Raw genomic sequence first — 21,450 nt, forward strand, 5'->3', positions numbered from 1 at the left:
ATAGAAAATATGTCCATACAAAACAAATATTGAAAATAAAAATAATTATGGGTCCCAAATCGAAATAAAAACTATCCTATCTCTCAAGTTGGACTAAACTGTACTCCATGAAGTAATCCCCATTAAAATCCGTTCATAAATTTAGGAGTCCATCGAGGACAAACAACGTGTCACGTAATTTATATATATTAGATATATTCAAAATGACACGATAGACGTTGTCTGTCCGGCTGACTGTTCTGTAAATAATAAATTATTTATTATATTATTTTTTTCGTAAAATAGACTCACTGTTCTTATAATGAAGTTGTTTCAGAGCAGAACTGTCAAACTGGGCGTCATTAAATACTCTCACAAAAAAAAATATGTCCATAAAAAATAAATATTGGAAATAATAATAATTATGGGTCCCAAATCAAAATAAAAAGTATCCTATCTCTCAAGTTAGACTAAACTGCACTCCATGAAGTAATCCCCATTTAAATCCGTTCATTCGTTTTGGAGTACATCGCGGACACAACGTGTCACGTTACTTATATACAGTGTGTTTTTTTAATTGGGACATTATGGGGAAATCCTAAAGTATAAGAGATACAGGGAAACTTTCTTAGGAAACAGTAGGTAGTTTTTTGTGAAAAAAAAAATTGGTATAGTCAAAATTTGGTCAAGTGTGAGTTGTCCCTAAAAATGATTAATTTTGATGAAATTTTTTTTGACGCACATCTACTCAGTTTCATGATATATGACATTTTATTGTATGGGAAGAAAAAAATCGGGACAGCAGAAGTTAGGTAAATTCGGCTATATGGGTCGTCTATATAATATTAACTCTTATATATCCTATTTAGAAATTTCAACCTATTTACCTCAAAAAGCTTAGCAATGCTTATTTCATTCGATTTTGTTTTTTTTTTATAAGCTTTTATCGAACTTGCCATGTTGGTTCATTAGCAATATGTGTATCAAGCCTTACATTAGCTTTTATACTGCCAAGTCCCATTAAACCACTGCGCTTAGTGAAAATAAAAGTGCGCAGAACTATATCAAATCGATGGAAGTTTTACACCTCCAGTCACTCCTGGGACCCTGGTTTCACAAACTACTTTTTTAAACAGGTGCACTATTTTGATTGTTGTTTATTTGCAAGTTAATCGTGCCACTGTACAGAGTACTATTTAATTACCTCAATAGGACGATTAATGGACATTGAGCCGCCTTTGAAATCCGCAACATAAAGGCGAATCAATTATACATACTGTAAATATAATATACTCGTATAAATATATATAAAATTATAGAACAAAAGTTTATATTTTTATAAATAATACTTTATTAATGAGAATATTTTGGAATGACTGGAATAATAAATAATACGGAGAAAAGAAACACAAATACTAAATAAATAATTTGTTTAATTTTAAAAATACTTTTTTCTTACTTTATATTTACTTTCATTTTAACAGTAGTAGGTAGTAGTAGGTAGACCTGAGTTGTACACACCTGTGAAGGCATTCTGTTAATAATATTTACATACATAAATAAATCATATATAAATTATGTAAAGTTCAAAAAAGTATGGGAAATCCAAATGTACTAAAGTTGTAAAAAGTCCGATATAGTTAAATAGACGATGGAGGTATGCAGGTTGCCCACTAGTTTGTCAGTTCTTATATTTGAGGTTATAATTGTTAAACTAAGTATGTGTCTTTGTCATTTGCACGAGTGAACTCATAAATTAACGACTGAAACAGATATATTATAGACGAGCTCATTTAAAATCAACTCATACCACTGCATGCACCCAAACTACCCCCCCCCACAATCAATATTTGCTGCATCTAGTGCTATCGAGTTATGCATTCCTAGTACCTAAATTTGAACTTTTGGAAGTTTTAGCTGGAATATTTACTTACTGAGTAGTTAGTTAGTTATTTAAGTATAATAGAGATAATAAAGAAGTATTTGGCCGATCGATGGTTTTTGACTTTTGGCCCACAACACATCAAGGCCTCTGTTAGAAAATGCAACTACTTGTACAAAGAGATTGTTGAAAGATTATAAACTACTATTTATTATTTTTTATTAATTAATCGATTCTACTAAACTCCAATTACATCTCTTATTTGTTAAGTTGTTAGAAAGTTCAGGTTACTTTGCTGTTACCGTCAAGTAGTACTTACTGTGGCGAAGAAACAAGGCGTAACAAACAAACTTACATTCACATTTATAATATTGATTTGAATTTAAATTATTATAATAAGTACTGTGGTAATTCATAATAATTATACTCAGATGATACCAATAATTGTGAACTCCAGCGTTATTTCGCAGCGGTCATTTTACATACAATCAACGTTACAATGTTGCATAGGTATCAAACTTACGTCCGGTGTACTAGGAGCACATACACGTGCGGGAGTACACGTATCCATAATATAATCATATTAAAAGGAATTTTTTATCCTAGGTAGAGAAAATGCCAACACGGTTTAAGATATTGTCAGCTTTTTATACTGCGTAATAGATAGAAAATTTACGCAACGGTTTCGTATTAACGAAATATCCGCAAGTATACCAGGAGAACATAAATCAGTAGAAGATGTATTTGACTTCCTAATATCAAGTTAAACAGAACGATATTGCATCCACATACAGGCACAATCAGTACTCTGTATTATATATAGTATTAACTTATAGGTGACCGGCACCAGATTTGTTGGATCTTTATTTTATTATTTTAGACAATATCGAGAACTTTCTCAAAATATATTCAAACCAAACTCGTCCTCATAAAAAAAAGATGAGATTATTCTGTTCTATTCCATGGCGTGATGTATAAATATAAACGATTTGAAAGAATTGAAAAATTCTCTCAGTGAAGTGGAATTAAGTACCTTGACTTCAGGGACCTTGGTAAACGAAGGTATGTATTTCCATAATAAACAACAAGACCAGATACTTGAACGATTTGAAACCTTGAGCCTGCTAAGATAAGTGGGGACGGTGCACTGGACTTGAAAGTGACCCACTTTCAGTGTCAATAACACAGTCTCGGTTTATTGATCATTTGATTATATCACTTAGAGACAAAGTGACATACTTTTGTAATAATAATGTGCTGATTTTTGGATATTTTTGCGTTTGCTGCGTACGATACGACGAACTTAGAGGTCTGTTACGATCACAGGCAAGAATATACTTATGGTTTAGTAAGGTGAATATTAAATAGTGGGAAAAGTTAACTCATATAGTTACATAAATATATCAAAAAGTGATATATTAAAATCATTGAATCCAATTATTTTTGAAATAAATACTTATTTAGTTAATATCAATGAGTTCAGCTCAAGGTTGGTTGGTAGATCTGTGGAGCAAAATAGTTTGTTTGTTCTAACTAGTTGCTAGAAAAAAATTATGAGGTATTTACGAAGAAAGGTTACAAAATTAATTGCGCCCTTTACGAATGTTGTATTGATTGGGTTGAATAGGGATCAGGGAATAGTTAGACCAGCATATAATTAATAACATGTGGACTAAGGTTTGTACAAATTAAAATAATTCATAGACATCTGTGACCATGAAAACTGGGAGTAAGTAAACTCATGTCACTGATGGAATATTGTAATTTTCATTTAAAGAGCTAAATAAGTATAAAATCATCTTTACCGAGGAACAAATCGAGGCTTTTCTGACCCTTCGTTTCAGGCTTCAATGTGATATTTAATAGTGGCTACTCTACCTCCTACCTGTGTACTGCCCGCGATTAAGACATTATGAACAGTTAATTAGTTCACTTACAAGTCGGTGACGCTTCCTTGGCTGTAATTCAACAAGTGAAATGTCGTTGCTCGTCGAATATCAAACCGTATTTAAAATAGATGTTCCTTCATCTAGACTGATTACATTCTTACACCTCTAACGGCCGTTCTTATATACTATCTTCAGATACGGATAAATTACTACCTTATACTATCAGTAACTAGCTGTCAATAATCTGAAGCTGTCCCAATATACCCGATAAGTGATTCTTATCGCCTTATACTGGGACACGTGAATTGCAATTTCCATACAAACTTTTATTGCTGGTAAGCTTATACGTCGTCCCATTGACAGACAACGTGTACGGATAAGGGGAGTTACTGTCGATAAGTTTTAAAACTGACATGGTAGGGATGATGATACCTATTTATTTGTATACTTAGATATTGAATAATTTATAATACATATTATATCTCGTTGAATAGTGGTTATGATATATAGGCGGTTAATTTCCCTGTGAAATACTGCGCACTTTCGATTTCAATCAGCGCAGTTCTAGGTCTCATGTTATTAATCTAGCTTTCTCTCTCTCGCTCATTTTAGGCTCCAGCTCTGGAACTGCTCATCTTCCCTACTTTATGAGTTCCTGGTCCAAAAATGCACCACCGCGTTCTTATTGCAATCATTTTGCAAGATGCAAAAATGTATGTATATAATAAATACAGTCAACTATACTGATTTTTATTTATAAACAATACAGAAGTGATATTTAAAAATGCACAAAGTCATCGTAAGATGTTTCGATAATTGTCCAGTTATGTTTAGTATAAGTTAAACTGCGGCATATAATTGTTGTACCAACAGATATCACCGTCGTCAAAACTCAAACTTCTAGAATTTAACGATAGATAATTGTCCCAGCCTTTCGTATTAAGTGAAGTCCTATTTATGTCACTTCTGTGTTACTCCGTTCCAATACAGTCATCTACCATACATTGCAACTTTTATGACAAGAGAATACCGAGAGGAATACACAGGCAATTCAATCCAGGATAAAGATCTTTGTCTTCACAACATTCCTTAAATTAGGTCCTTATCTATTAGAATTAACATCTTATGTCTCAAGGGGACGAGCGCAATTATAGAGCCACTCAGAATTTTAGGGGTTTTTTATAAATACTGAGAGGCACACACCATCGGCTGAACATTCTGCTCGTCTCGACCCTTATTTAAATAAAAAAAAATGGGTCAGAAAACAATAAAATGAACTTGATTAGAACGTCGGCGCAAACGATATATGTACAAGTAAGTCAGCAAGAGTAACTGGATTGGGAAAAGTTGGGGAAGTACGTGAGGACCATGGTAATAAAGGTACTGACTACACCTCAGAGAATGATAAGAGAACACACAGATAAGAAAACAGTCGTGAATAGATGTTTATATATAACATAACTATAAATGCCCCTAATAACATCAGATATATATGGCTCAGAGATCCCAGGTGGATGTTATATACACAGACTACAGTAAATGTTTCGACAAAATTAACCACAACATACTTTTAAGTATGTTATCTTCCATTGGTATACGGGGTAATCTCTTCAGATGGTTCTCATCGTACGTAGAGATTCGATGTCAGACTGTGGTGTTGAATGGATACTCATCTAGAACGAGATATATACCTTCAGGAGTGCCGCAAGGATCGCTTTTGGGCCCACTTCTCTTTAATATCTTTGTCAAAGACATCACGCAGTGTTTTCAGTCGTCCAAAATTTTACTGTATGCAGACGACATGAAAATCATGAAACAGATTAACTCTGTCGCTGATGCACTCTCTTTACAAGAAGATATGGACCGCTTTCAAAATTATTGTGTTCTGATCGAGCTCGACTTAAATGTATCAAAGTGTTACATTTGTACATTTACTCGCAAACCCCACCCTATTGCCTTTCCCTATAAACTTCAAGATTCTATTTTAGTTAGAGTTGGATCTGTCAAAGATCTTGGAGTTATATTTGACAGCAAACTTCTCTTTGATCTGCATATTGAGAGCATCATTAATAAAGCCACGAAAGCGTTAGGTTTCATAATAAGAATCACTTCCGACTTTCAGGAAATTAAAACTATTAAAATATTATATTGCTCTTTCGTTCGTAGTTACCTCGAATATGCCTCACATGTATGGAACCCAATATACAACATTTATATAGACCGCCTTGAAAGTATACAAAGAAAATTTTTAAGGTACATTCAATTTAAATCTAACTGTTATCTGCCTGACTATCATACACACTGCAAAAAATTTCATATTTTGACTCTAGCTGAGCGTAGAAAAATATCGGACATAGCGTTTCTAATGTCTTTATTTAATGGTGCAACTGAGTTGCCAGAACTGGTATGTAAGGTGGGCCTATACGCACCATCATTGTTTCTGCGCAGGCCAAATTTATTGTGCGTCCCTATAGCAAGAACTATATATAGACAAAATTCATACCTATTGCGAGCATGTCGTTCTTTCAATGTGGCATGCCGGGAGGTTGATTTGGATTTATTCTGCACTAGTGTTGCTAGAATGAAGAGAGCCCTATGTGGTAGGTACTTTGAGTGATTTGGATTTTAATGTAGTTTCTTAATTTCTTGCATTGAGTTTTTTGAGCATTGGAGTGTGGAGATGTAGTGATACCTGAATGTGGAAGCTGATAATTGGCCTTCATCATGTTAATTATATAATATTGAGAGTTTTTTAGCTGTAAGTTTCCCTAAAATTGTAAAATAAAATAAAATAAATATTTGACTGGTCTGAAGTCTTGACCCTTAGTACCCTTATCCAGAATACGGAGATACAAAAGGGCGCATCCCTTTGCGCGATCTTGTTGCGGTGGATGCTGATGATAAAACTGACTTTGAGGTCTGCTACGACTTATGATTTTAGGGAAAAATATACTTATATTTTAATTTTTACTTGAGCAGGATTAATAGTGGAGAAACTGAAATTATCTGAATTAAAAAAAAATGAAAAAAAAAAATACAGTTAACATTTAGTTTACTTCTTGCTCAGAATAAATATTATTTATTCAAAGCAATATTTGTAAATGTATAATATAATCTTTAGTTAAAATATTTTATTTAAAATCAATTTAAAAAACCATCGATCCTTCATAAGATGACGTTTGTAGATTGTTGCGGAATAAAGCACCACGTTGCGGGAATCATCAAGCACTGATCGGTTATGTTAACTTAAGTTAGATGAACATAAGTTATAGGATCACATGGTTATGTCCTTCTATACGCTATAAGGACATACATATTCCTATCATGTCTTGTTTTCGTCTGAAATCGTCGAGCAGTGAAGTTGTAATACAGCCTCTGTAGCGAGAAATCGCAGATCAGGTACCTGTGTACCTGATCTGCGATTTCTCGAAGTTAATTAAAGTTTAAAAACAAAAACCAATAAGCTCTTTTAGGGTAACTTGCTAATGACTTACAATCTCTGTTAGTTTTTAATTAAATACATCATAAACATTGTGAGACTAAGATCATTAGCTCCTAAATTGACATCAAGGAGTACTGTACTGTGAAACCTAATCACTAAGGAACATAGTTTTACTTAAAGTGTCTGTTCTTGATAATAGCTATTAATACGTACAAACCTTACTTTATAACTTTAAAAAATAGTTTGTGTGTCTTGGTGAGCTACTAGTACCGCTATAGCTTACAAGCTTAGATCAGTGCTTCCCAAACATTGCTCTGTCACGGCTCGGTAATTTCACAATACTGTGACCAACTTAATACATTTAAACCCAAGCTGCATTAAGTAAAATAATACATATTTATTACCAAATAGTATTAATGTTTTAGTACTACGTACATACCTTGGTATTGCCAATTCAGTCACAAAATTTTAGTGTGAAGTATGTTGGTTATTTTTTACAAAAGAATCCAAGTTCGCGGAAAATGAGTAAAATTGTATCTTTTGTTCTGTTTCCCGGTTCTGGTATTTAGTTAAAGTAACTGGCAATAAAAAAGTTATTGCTTGATGAGCTAATTTTGTGTCATTTTGACGACAAGAACAAAAAGCTGTCTCCACTTACAAATATATACGATGTGTGGGTGCCTGCCCAATTTTGTTTATTTGGTTCTAGAACTTTTACTTCAGAAGTTTATTTACTATGCTATTACATTTGACTTAGCACCGAGTTCAAACCTATCAATATATAGTACATGGAAACAATACTATTTTATTAATATTTGTATAAGAGGTTTTTTAATTTAATCTTTATTGAGTTATTTTATACTTTTCAGTTTTTGAAATCGGTTTATTTTAAATGTAGTTTTTTTTGTTTTTCTCTTTTTATAGTCATATATTAAATAGTAATTTTTTTAAGTAGCTATCGGTAGGCCTACGAAAGGTTCCCTGTTTTTCAAACATTTATTTTTCCCCCATTGCACGAACCAATAACTACCAATGGGACATTGATTATCGGACTGTATCTCTTAAACTTTAATAGTTGGACACCTTGACAGATATTGAGTTACATGAACGTTTAATTCCGCTTATATTTGTCCCAGTGTTTTACGCCTCTACACGAGGCATTCTCAAAACATGATGACTCGTCGTGACTCGTTGACAGTGGAAAGTGAACTTGACACTCCAGATTACAATTCCAGATTTACAATTTTCTCTCAATCTGTTTTTATTTTTCGTATTATGGACGTATTGATACTTCAATATAAGTACTATATCGTGCTATACGGCACGGAATCTTTGTTATCTGTTCAAGTCAATTAATAATAACTAGTTGACCCGACAGACGTTGTTCTGTATATAATAAATAAAATAACGTTTTTTATGAATTTGTCAATAATATATCATAACATCAAGAATTACTTCGTAAAATATGCACACTGCTGTCGTAATGAAATTGTTTCACAGCAGAACTGTCAAACCGTGCGTCAATAATTTCTCTCATAGAAATTATGTATGGACACATCAAAGGAAAAACAAATGAGTTGTTTTTTTTTTTTAATTTAGCAGCATTTTCTTATTTATTCACCTTTTAAACCTTCTCTGGACTTCCACAAATAATTCAAGACCAAAATTAGCCAAATCGGTCCAGTCGTTCACGAGTTTTAGCGAGACTAACGAACAGCAATTCATTTTTATATATATAGACTAGTGGACCCAACAGACGTTGTCCTGTACACACGTCTTAAATTTGAAAAATCTGTCCAGCCGTTTAGGAGGTAGTTTAATTGGGAATCTAAACTATTCTCAAATCCACCTGAAGACACACACCAATCTCAAATACACTGGAACACACAAAAATATCATCAAAATCGATCTAGCCGTTTTGGAGGTATATCAATTGTGAATGTAAACCATTCTTGAATCCACCCGAAGACACACATCAATTTCAAATTCACTGGAACACACAAAAATCTCATCAAAATCGGTCCAGCCGTTCAGGAGGTAGTTCAATTGTGAATCTTAACCATTCTCGAATCCACCTGAAGACACACAGAAAGTTTCAATAAAATCGGTCCAGCCGTCTAGGAGGAGTTCAGTGACATACACACGCACACAAGAATTATATATATAAAGATGAGATCATACACATTCCCCGAACAAAAAGTTCATTTGCACAACACTAATTTAACTATTTGGGACGATATCTTTTCAAAAATATTAATACGAAACTTAAAATTATGCCTTGTAATATATATGAACTTAGACATAAACTCGAGAACATGTTAGGAAACCTAAATTACGAAGCTACTAAGAATCTTATTCGTTAAGCACTACTTTTATTAGGTATACTATTTGATAAATAAAAAGCTAAACACATACTCACACACATACACACACAAACACACAACACACACCCTAAATTATATATAAAATAGTTTTTGTGTTCATAATTTGTTGCATAACTTACATTGTTAGACCTTAAAATACGTTGATGTTTGTTATTTGACATTTTACATTGCACAACTGGGAAGAGACTGACCCCAAGGTCACGGGCTGTTCTAGTTTGGGGTCGAGGCTAATTATAAGCATAATTGTATTTTGTTTTGGCAACAAATAAAGATTTATTATTATTAATATTATTATTATAGAAACAAAACATCTATGATTTTTTAAAACTACTAGGACAAAAATTATAAAAATTTGCTAAAAGATTCTCTGTTCCTATTGATAAGTATGCAACCAGTATAGAATAAGAATTCCATTTCTGCATCCCGAACACTAGGAACTCATTTGTTAACAGAAGTGTGTCATCTCAACTTTCCATAAACAAAGGATCAATATACGTAGACTGTGTCAGTGAAATTGAAAGTGCGCCGTCTGCTCCCAGCGGCCGTATATTAAGGCTCAAGGTCTTTGAACCAATCACATCATTCGTATGACTACCGTTTATTATCAAAATATATTCACAACCACTGTCTTAATCCGGAAGGATAGGCTTTACTTTCATGGTTCACTTTAATTTTTACCAGTGGGAGGATTATGGATACCACAGCGGAGCCTATTTCTGAAGGGTTTCGTAGCTAGTGAAATTACTGGGCAAATGAAGCCAACACAATTGACAAACACCATTAAACGTACAAAATCAAATAAATAAATTATTAACGCCAATTCATTTTACTATATAATTTAAACTGTTTACTTTTGCATTTACCGTGACCTTTTACCAAGAAGAGATAATACAGAATTTAAACAATCCTTACTTGTTATAACATATATATAATAATAATTAACTGAAATATACGTCAACCACCCACCATTATAATTAGAATATTATCATACCCTTTGGTTTCATACCACAATCATTGGTTTAGGATCTTATGAATTTCCTAACTTGCGGTTTCTTTGAATCAGAATAATAATCATATGTTAATATTAAAACATAAGTTTACGTTAGGAAACAAATTTAAATAAAATAAAACGATTTTAATATAATATGGCACAATTAGTCAACTCGTGTGTTTAACAGCTAGTGTGAAACGACAAATGATTTCCTCAATAAAGTACCTAAATATTAACAAATAAAAGTAACAGGGACAATAACTTACTGTTCATTTATTACATTAATACGTCACTATCTTTCCGGACTACTAAAGCAACACATATTGTAATAGGTTTTATCAACTCGGGTTTGTTATAATAATATTATGTACACACACAAGGGCTGTGTATGTTGTTAGTGACTCCAGTAAAATAGTATATCCATACTAATATTATAAATGCGAAAGTAACTCTGTCTGTCTGTCTGTCTGTCTGTCTGTCTGTCTGTCTGTCTGTCTGTCTGTTCCTCTTTCACGCCTAAACGGCTGAACGGATTTTGATGAAATTTGGTATGGTGATAGATGATAACCTAGAAATGGTCATAGGCTATAAATAATCACGCCATCGTTCTTAGGGGGTAGGCAGACAGATCTTGATGAAATTTAGTAAGGTAAATACTAATTGATGAAATTTAGCGAGCGAAGAGGCGGTGCGGCGCGAGGGGAGGGCCGTGCCCAACTGTGCCTACCCAAGCGGGCAGACGCACGAGGGCAGACGTCGTCGTCGCACGTATGCGAATATTGAAATATTGCGTTACGAAACTCTATTCGTTGCGTATTTTTGGTTAGGTTTGTCAGGTGCATAGTTGTTTAGGTTCAATACGTTATTGATTGATTTAGATATTTAGGTTATAAGTAAAAAGGTTTGCTTTATCGAAGTTTTTATAAAAAATTGTCTTACGTTGTAGTTTTTAAAACTACCGATTTTAAAAATCTTTAATTATTGTTTTATTGTTTTCGATATGCCACGCAAACGTAAATCCAATCTAAGCCGTAGTTCTAGCAGAGCTCGAACTGCAAAAGTTGCTAGAAGCCAAGAATCTGAAGAGCAGACTCAGACGCGTCAGATGTTAGATTCTCAGCGTCATGCGACTCAAAGAGCTTCTGAGACCTATACGCAGACTCAAGCCCGTAGGACCTTAGATGCTGAGCGCCACGAATCTCAAAGGGCCTCTGAGACGTTTACACAGACTCAAGCCCGTCAGGCCCTAGATGCTGAACGCCACGCATCTCAAAGAGCCTCTGAGACGTTTACGCAGACTGAGACCCGTCAGGCCCTGGATGCTGAACGCCACGCATCTCAAAGGGCCTCTGAGACCTATACGCAGACTCAAGCCCGACAAACCTTAGATGCTGAGCGCCACGCATTTCAAAGGGCCTCTGAGACGTTTACGCAGACTCAGGCCCGTCAGACCCTGGATGCTGAACGCCACGCATCTCAAAGAGCTGCTGAGGCAGTGGAACAGACTCAGACACGTCGAGTTTTAGATGCCGAACGTCACGCGCAATTGATTGCGGCAGAGACTGACGAAGATTCACAAAGACGACGTCTTTTAAATGCTGAACGGCAGGCAGAAAGAAGACGTACGTTTTCAATGAGTACGTGGGAGGCATTTAATGGTGCCGCTTTTGAGTATGACCCTTTGATCGACTATGTTAATCACCGATTGGTTATCATTGGGAGAATGGATAAAAAATGCAGATATTGTGAAGCACTGAAATGGAAAGAAGAAACTCCAGGTATGTGCTGTTCTGGTGGAAAGGTTAAAATTCCATTACTTGGCGAGCCAGAGGAACCTCTTAAATCTTTACTTTTATACGACAGTAATGAATCGCGCCGGTTTTTAAGCAGGATTAGAAAGTATAATTCTTGCTTTCAGATGACGTCATTTGGTGTAGATAAGGAGGTCGTAATGCCTGGATTTTCACCTACTTTTACCATCCAAGGACAGGTGTATCACAGGATTGGTTCCTTACTTCCCGCAAATAATGAACAACCAAAGTTTTTGCAACTTTATTTCATGGGCGATGAAAAAAACGAAGCTGATCGCAGGTGTCAAAATATACAAGGGATCGAAAGGGATACTGTTTTAAAAATCCAGAGAATGTTGCATGAACATAATCGCCTTATCAATACTTTCAAAACAGCACTAGAAAGAATGCCGGGAGAGGATTATAGGTTGGTGATGCACCCCGATCGCACACCAAGTGGGGAACATGAAAGGCGGTATAATGCACCGTTAATAAATGAAGTCGCAGCCTTGGTTACAGGCGAACAGTTTGCTTTCCGTGATATAGTTTTACAGGCCCGAGATGACACATTAACCAGGGTGCCTGATACTCATAAATTTTATGATGCGTTGCAATATCCGATCATATTTAGTAAGGGACAAGAGGGGTACCACTTTCAAGTTCCTCAAATTAATCCTGTAACAGGTCTCCCCTTGCATAACAAAAAGGTTTCATGCATGGATTTTTATGCCTACAACATGATGATACGAGAAAACAACTTTAACATTGTACAAAGATGCAAGCAACTGGCCAATCAGTTTTACGTTGACATGTACGTTAAAGTTGAAAGCGAGAGGTTACGGTACATATCATTAAATCAAACTAAACTAAGAGCAGAGAATTACATCCATCTTCAAGACGCTGTGGCAAATGACGCTAATTTAAATCCAAATAACTTAGGTCGTATGGTCATTTTACCATCTTCATTTGTAAATAGCCCGCGGTACTTACACGAATATACTCAGGGCGCGTTTGTTTATGTGCGTACACATGGTCGCCCTGACTTATTCGTCACCTTTACTTGCAACCCAGCCTGGCCCGAAATAGTCAATCAGTTGATGCCGGGGCAAAGCGCAATAGATAGACATGATGTAGTCGCAAGAGTTTTTAGACTAAAAGTTAAAAAACTAATGGATGTGATTAATAAAGGCCGAGTGTTCAGAGAAGCGCGCTGCTTTATGTACTCTGTGGAATGGCAGAAGCGTGGACTGCCACATGTCCATATATTATTGTGGTTAAAAGATAAGTTACGACCCGATCAAATAGATAACATAATCAGCGCTGAAATACCGGATCCTAACATTGACAAGATCCTCCATGACATTATTGTAAAAAATATGATTCACGGTCCATGCGGACCCGAAAATCCACAGTGCCACTGCATGAAAGACGGAAAATGCACAAAAAAATTTCCTCGCAAGTTAGTGAAAGAGACCGTTCACAACGACCACGGATACCCGCAGTATCGTAGAAGAGCGCCACCAGACGGAGGTCGAACAGCAACCGTGAAGCTCCGAAATGGTAGCTACGTTACGGTTGATAATAGTTGGGTAGTCCCCTATTCACCAATTTTATCAAAAATGTTTAACGCCCACATAAATGTTGAGGCATGCAGTTCAGTACGCGCCATCAAATATATTTGCAAATATATAAACAAGGGTAGTGATCAAGCTATTTTCAATTTTAGAAATACTGATCTTGCGAATCCCGTAGATGAGGTACAAACTTATCAGTCTGGTCGGTATGTCAGCAGCAACGAAGCCGTGTGGCGTCTGTTAGCATTTCCGTTGCACGAAAGGCATCCCACCGTGACACATCTCAGCGTGCATTTAGAAAATGGTGAACGCGTTTATTTTAATGAACACAATTTCCACGAACGAATAACTACTCCGCCAAAAACCACACTCACTGCTTTTTTTGATCTTTGTATCAGAGATGAGTTTGCAAAAACTCTTCTTTATGTCGAGGTGCCGAGGTATTATACTTGGGATGCAAGTAGGAAAACTTGGAAACGCCGCATTCAAGGTACTTCAGTTCACGATTGGCCTGGCGTCAAATCTGGAGATGCTTTAGGACGAGTTTATACAGTTCATGTTAGTAACATGGAATGTTTTTGTCTACGCATGCTTTTACACCATGTGCGCGGACCTACCTCTTTCAATGATCTAAAAAAATACAACACACAAGATTATCCTACATTTCGAGAGGCATGTGAGGCAAGAGGATTACTGGAGAATGACAACCATTGGGATGTGACACTGGAAGAAGCTGCTCAATGTAGATCAGCAGGCAAGATGAGAGAGCTATTTGCTGTATTAGTAGCGACATGTGGTCTTTCAAATCCTCAACAATTGTGGGATAAATACAAAAATGATATGATCGACGATATATTGCACAGATTACAAGAGCAAAATCCCAATGACACGTACAGTGATTTAATTTACAATGAGGGTCTGACAAAAATTGAAGACCAGGTTAAAACAATTTCTGGAAAGGATTTATCAGATTATGGAATGATCAGACCACAGAGAACCGAGGAAATCAGTAGCGATTTAATACGGGAACTAGATTACGATACTGCTTCCTTACAACAACAATTGACGGAGTCTGTTCCACGTTTGATCCCAGAACAAAGGTTAGTATTTGACAATGTTTTCAAAAAAATCGAAGATGGCGAAGGTGTTTTGTTATTTTTGGATGCTCCCGGAGGCACGGGAAAAACCTTTCTTTTAAACTTGCTTTTAGCGCAAATCCGAAAAGATAAAGGAATTGCTGTAGCAGTTGCCTCTTCCGGAATAGCCGCCACTCTGCTCAATGGTGGTCGAACGGCACATTCGGTGCTTAAACTGCCATTAAACTTAGCCCATGAAGAAATGCCAGTCTGTAATATAAGTAAAAACAGCGAGCGTGGACGTATGTTGCAGCAATGTAAATTATTAGTTTGGGATGAGTGTACTATGTCCCATAAAAGAGCAATTGAAGCTCTAGATCGGACTTTGAAAGACATCAAGAGTAATCCAAATATCATGGGGGGGATGGTGGTACTTTTAGCGGGCGATTTTAGACAGACTTTGCCGGTTATCACTAAAGGCACCCCTGCAGATGAAATAAATGCGTGTTTAAAAGCGTCAACGTTATGGGTGCACGTAAAAACGTTAAGTCTGTCTACAAATATGAGAGTGCAACTACACAATGATGTACAATCTGGACAATATGCTGCTGCTCTTCTTAAAATTGGAGAAGATCGTATGGCAAAGGATGGTAATGGCATGATTACATTGGATCGTGAATTCTGCAATGTTGTGCATAATCCAGATGATCTAAATAACTTCGTCTATAGCGAACTGCTAACTAATATGAGGAATAGAGACTGGTTATGTGAAAGAGCAATTTTAGCGCCGACGAATGAAATGGTGGGACAGATAAACGAGCAAATTATGTCACGCGTGGAAGGTGATATTGTTGAGTTTCTCTCTGTAGACACTGTAATGGATACTGAACAAGTAATATCATACCCTGTAGAATTTCTTAATTCTTTAGAACTGTCGGGAGTACCTTCACACAAACTGAGGCTGAAAGTAGGCGTTCCTGTCCTTTTAATGCGGAATTTAGATGCACCAAGACTGTGTAATGGCACACGGTTGCAAGTGACACACCTCGGTCGCAATATTGTAAAAGCAATCATTATGACTGGAATGGCAAAAGGAGAGAACGTTTTAATCCCCCGTATACCCATAATTCCGACAGATTTGCCATTCCAGTTTAAGAGATTACAGTTTCCGCTGAAAATCGCATTCGCTATGACGATAAATAAAGCTCAGGGGCAAACATTAAAAGTAGCCGGCATTAATTTAGAAAAGAGTTGTTTTTCTCACGGACAATCATACGTGGCTTGCTCACGTGTTTCAAGTCCACAGAATCTCCATGTGTTGGCCAGAGAGGGAAAAACAAAGAACATAGTTTACAAAAATGTACTACAGTAATAAGGCCTCTTATTTTTAGCTTCCTACATTATTATACTACTTACATTAAGTTAGTACTTCCTACGCAGATGATACTACGGATGTCACACTGTCTAACATCGGGGGTTGGCAGGTAGGTAGTTAGTAGTATTTTAAACCGATTTACATTATTTACTTTTTATATTTACTAAGGAAACATTCGGAGCTATCCATTATGTAGCTTAGGTTGCTTTTGAACAAATTTTGATGTGAAGTTGAGGACTGGAACACGATAGTGGGACATTGTTGCAGGGGGACTTATAGCCGGGAGAAAACAAAAAAACTTATGCGGACGAAGTCGCGGGTAAAAGCTAGTATGAAAATAAATATTATTATAATCGTACAAATTATATATACATCAACTGGCAACAACTGTTTATAATTATATAATTAAATTATATAATTATAAACAGCTTACTTACTGTAATTATTTAGGTTGTCTGGCCACGCGTGTCTGTCGGCTTAGGTTGTTTTGTTCTAGACGAAGCTATCCCGCTCAAAGTCACGCGTGGCGAGTGTAGGTACCTTTATTACATTTGGCTTGGCACCGACTTCTAAGCTGTCATTATGTAGCATATACAAATAATAGTATTTTATTAATAATAAAGGTAAAGATTTGCATAAGAGATGTATTAAATTAAATTTTTAGTTATTTCATTCATTCAGTTTTTGAAGTCAGTTTTTATAAACAAAGTTTTTTTTACGTTTTAGTATCAGTTAATTATAATATATAATCAACCTGAATGAAAACACCAAAAAAAAAGCCGTACACAGAAAACAATTATGTCATCTAAGTAGACCAAAATTTTCATATAACTGTTCATAAAATGAAAACTAGTAGGTCAAACTATGTAAAAATTTTATGGGACCAAATGGCATCTATTTCGCTTAGAATTACGTTAATCGGATCATAAATCTCAGAGTAATCGGTGTACAAACATAAAAAAAATACCGATCGAATTGATAACCTCCTCCTTTTTGAAGTCGGTTAAAAAATTAGATTAAAAAAATATATTAACGGAACGCATTGACGCGATGTGACTTTTTAAGGGAGGTAAAATAGAATTCAAGGTTGGACAAATATTGTCTTTACGGATGAAACATGTCTCAACGCTCACCGCATCGTATTCCGATTCTGGACACACGACACTGCTAAGCTATTTCAGTTGTTTCATTTGTATGCCAAAGAAAGTAAACTTTATATAATGTTCATATCATCGACCAATAATCCTTTAAATTTTGTTCTGCTTTTGTCCTTAATAAATAACAGTTATACCTAATTTACATATAAGCTTTTATATGTAGTAATCGTTATGTGTGGCACATCACTGGGCGGTACCCGTGTATTAAGTGCGATATGCTTTGTATGAAATTTTACCTTAAACAAAGCGAAATTTCATAGGCTGTGTGTCGAGACGGCGTTCAGGTGGGAGTTGTTTATTCATATTTTTGTTATTTTGTGTGTGCCTCACACACAAAGGCGATTATATTTCCATCTCTTTCATGAGATGTTTCGTTTAGTGATACTACTTCTTTAATTTACATGTGCATTACAGCTGGCTCTTATATTTTATGCGATCCTAGTAACTGAACGTCGTAATTTCATTCATGATCAGATGTTTGCTTACTCGAGTACGCATGTGACACCACAGCTGATCAACAGCTGATCGTAAGATGGTAGGTATATTAGAATAATCGTGCAAACATTTTATAAGAATATAGATGTTTGATTTCGAGTCATGTCCTGACATCCATGGATGTTTGTATCCATCCATCTATGTATATTTAAGTAAGTATATCGTATTAAATATAACTAGGGTAATCGTGCAACCTATAAGCACAGGCTTACGAGTAGATTGACGCAAGTAATTTGTGTAAAAGTGTGTCAATATTATTATTAATCTACCTAGTCTTGACATAGATACAGAAAGAAATAATAAAAATGTATTGCAAATAAAATTTTACAGCGTGTTAGTTTAATACACAAATATAAAACAATTTAAAAATATAAAAAGCTTATTCAAATTGGTCTCCATTGAGTGAAATACAGTTCTTTATACGTTGAGGCCAGTTATCAATAGAAGTACGCACTCTTTTCACAGAAAAATACTTCAGTGCCAATCGTACGGTTTATTTTAGGGGACCAGCCCAGGCGCCGCCCGACTCAGGGCACTACGTCACGGACGTATATTCCCGCTCCGCCACCGCAATTCAATGCGTGGTCCAGGTCACCACCAACGGTCGTTACAACCAAGGTAGCCCCGGTCACGCCTACTGCGCCTGTCGCGGCCCCTGCGCCTGTCGCGGCCCCTGCGCCTGTCGCGGCCCCTGCGCCTGTCGCGGCCCCTGCGCCTGTCGCGGCCCCTGCGCCTTACAGGCCACCGTTGGCCTCCTGCCCGGCGGCACCGGCCCCGCGGCTGAGGCCTGCCGTGCCCGCGCCACGACAAAACGGCGCCGCTACCGATATAGCGTTTATGTGCAATCTCGCCCGACATATGCGGAGCTGCAGGCCCTCGCCGCGACGCTCAAGCCGTTCTCGAACTAATGTGTGAGAACATCAACATGTTCACAGCGTTGTCCGACTTTCTGTATCGTAAATAACATTCGCGATGGCTAACAGCGGACGGCTTAAACCTCACAAGCTCCATATAGCGTACTTTAACGCTTACGGACTCAAACCGCAACTAGACTTGGTCAGGGATTTCGTTATCGAACATCAGTTAGACCTTCTGTTGGTTCAGGAGACGCTCCTGGAACCGAACGTTCGCGATCCGCGTATCGCAAATTACAATCTAGTTAGAAATGATCGTGCCACGCAGCGCGGTGGTGGCACCCTCATATACTTCAGGAGGTCCCTTCACTTTATTCCTATCGATCCTCCAGCGCTCACCAACATTGAGGCGTCCGCCATCCGAGTCAGTATGGCGAATCACCAGCCGATGACTGTGATATCAGCTACCAATTATCAGATATTAATTCTTTACTCGGCCACGGGGCTGCTGTTATTGTAGGTGGCGATCTTAACGCCAAACACGCCAGCTGCAACAGCAGATTCCCTTACAGAAACGGCAGACTGCTAGACTCACTGACAGACACACTACACTTCTCGGTAATGGCTCCCTCCGAGCCAACTCGATTCCTACATAAAGTAGAACACAGACCCGACATACTTGATGTTGCTTTATTTAAAAATGTAACACTTAACGTAAATTCAATAGAAGTAGTTCACGATCTAGACTCAGACCACCGGCCGGTCATTGTAAACCTAGGCCCGCCCGTTAATTACCAGCCACCCACTCGTACAGTGATCGACTGGCAACGGTTGGAGAAGGAACTCGAGACCACAACGTCCGAGCACCTGGATTCAATACCTGACGTCATTGACTCGGTTGACGTAGCCCAGAGTGCTATCTCCTGTGTGACAACCACATCCACAACAAGATGGAGGCCTGCACCAGGCAGGTGCCTACAATGCAACCGCATCGGCTAATACAGCCACCAGAAGTCAGAGAGCTGCTCACTGAGAAGCGCAGAGCCACTAGAGCATATGATAGAGACCCAACACTCGAGAATAGGTGTCACCTCCGCTATCTACAGCGAGTGGTAAAGGAACGGATTGCGTGAAGAGTGAGAAGAGGGTCGGGGACAGAACTGAGCCCTGAGGCACTCCCGACCTGATGGGTTGGGGCGTGGATAACGTGCCTTCTACTCGATAGCGGAAGCTTCGATCAGTAAGGTAGGCTCGTATGATGCGCACGAGCCTGTCTGGCATACCCAGTTCATACAGCTTAAAGATTAAGCCGTTATGCCATACCTTGTCGAAAGATTTCGCGACATTGAGAAATATGGCCGCTGTAACTGTACTGTATTGGATTCGTTTGAGAATATACTCAGTGAGTCGGTGGGCTTGTTGGGGACACGAGTGAGCAGTCCTGAAACCAAACTGATGATCGGGTATCATGTTCTGCTCCGCGATATAATATTTGAGGCGCGCGAGAATGAGACGTTCGTATAGTTTACCTAAAGAGTTAATTAAACTAATGGGTCTATAACTACTGGGACAAGTTTTACGTTTACCAGGCTTGGGAATACCGATAACAATGGATTCCTTCCATTGTTCGGGGAACGCGCAATGTAATAGCAGTATATTAAAAACGGTTACTAATAAATTAATGAGTGTGGGAGGCAGGATTTTAAGAACCCTGTTATTTATAGAGTCGGGCCCCGGGGCATTTTTGGAGTGAAGCTCCCTAATAATTCCTTTCGCCTCCAGCGGCCACAACCTAATATAATACGATTCACACACATTGATAGAAGCCCGATGAGATAGTCCTCGTCCTGTAATCGTTTAACACCACTCACACTCACATCACAAATCACACACCTACAATAACACTACACACAAATACACACACACTTATATACACTCACACATACTTACATACATATATCACCGCACTCGCCGGCGAGTGCGAAGTCTCGTCAAACCTAGAGTCCACTGGACTAACAGATATATTAGATCGTTAGTGATCTTCTCTCCATCCAGCCTAGTGAGCAGGCGGTCCGAGGTTCGAGTCTCCTTCCGAGACGCCCCGCGCCTGTGAGCTACATTTTCGGCCTCCAAGGCCCCCGCCCGGCTTCGCTGTAAAAGCCTTCAGGGCTATCAGCACAGAGGAGGCTTTTAGTCGGTAGGGGGTGTTTACACCCGAGCCCGACATATGGGCCCCGTTTCGGGGTCTTCAATACGTAAATGTATTTTACTCCTCTCGAAAAAAAAAAGAGGTTTACTTTAGGGACTCCAAATTATCATGGCGTTTAGAGCAAGCTGTAGGTACTCTCTAAAACTGACAGGTTAGGGTTGATATCTACTTATTTGTATACATACATCAATGACGTTCTATGTATAGAACGTCATCGACTTACATATTTAATAATTTATAATACATAATATCATTGCAATTATGCCAATCAGCAAATTTTTATTTTCAAACGCCCTCTAGTATTATTTGTAAGAACTAAGGACAATGATCTGCAGTTATCAACAGAATAACCC

General features: G+C 37.4%; 1 protein-coding gene across 1 annotated transcript; it reads left to right on the plus strand.

The window, feature by feature from the left end:
- Positions 1–11,567: 11,567 nt before the first annotated feature.
- LOC126978902 (uncharacterized) lies at positions 11,568–18,942 on the plus strand. Its single transcript, XM_050828024.1, has 3 exons — positions 11,568–15,012; positions 15,142–16,122; positions 18,500–18,942. The coding sequence occupies exons 1-3, from the start codon at positions 11,568–11,570 to the stop codon at positions 18,940–18,942; spliced, it is 4,869 nt and encodes a 1,622-aa protein (XP_050683981.1).
- Positions 18,943–21,450: the final 2,508 nt, after the last annotated feature.

This window comes from Leptidea sinapis, chromosome Z, assembly GCF_905404315.1.
Source record: "Leptidea sinapis chromosome Z, ilLepSina1.1, whole genome shotgun sequence".
Lineage (NCBI taxonomy): Eukaryota > Metazoa > Arthropoda > Insecta > Lepidoptera > Pieridae > Leptidea > Leptidea sinapis.

Excerpts from the sequence above, each read along its gene's own strand:
- LOC126978902 (XM_050828024.1), top strand. The coding sequence starts at position 11,568 with ATGCCACGCAAACGTAAATCCAATCTAAGCCGTAGTTCTAGCAGAGCT. Across the intron at positions 15,013-15,141 it reads ATTGACGGAGTCTGTTCCAC|CGCAAATCCGAAAAGATAAA; the intron begins GTTTGATCCCAG and ends ACTTGCTTTTAG. Across the intron at positions 16,123-18,499 it reads AGAGAACGTTTTAATCCCCC|AAAAATACTTCAGTGCCAAT; the intron begins GTATACCCATAA and ends CTCTTTTCACAG.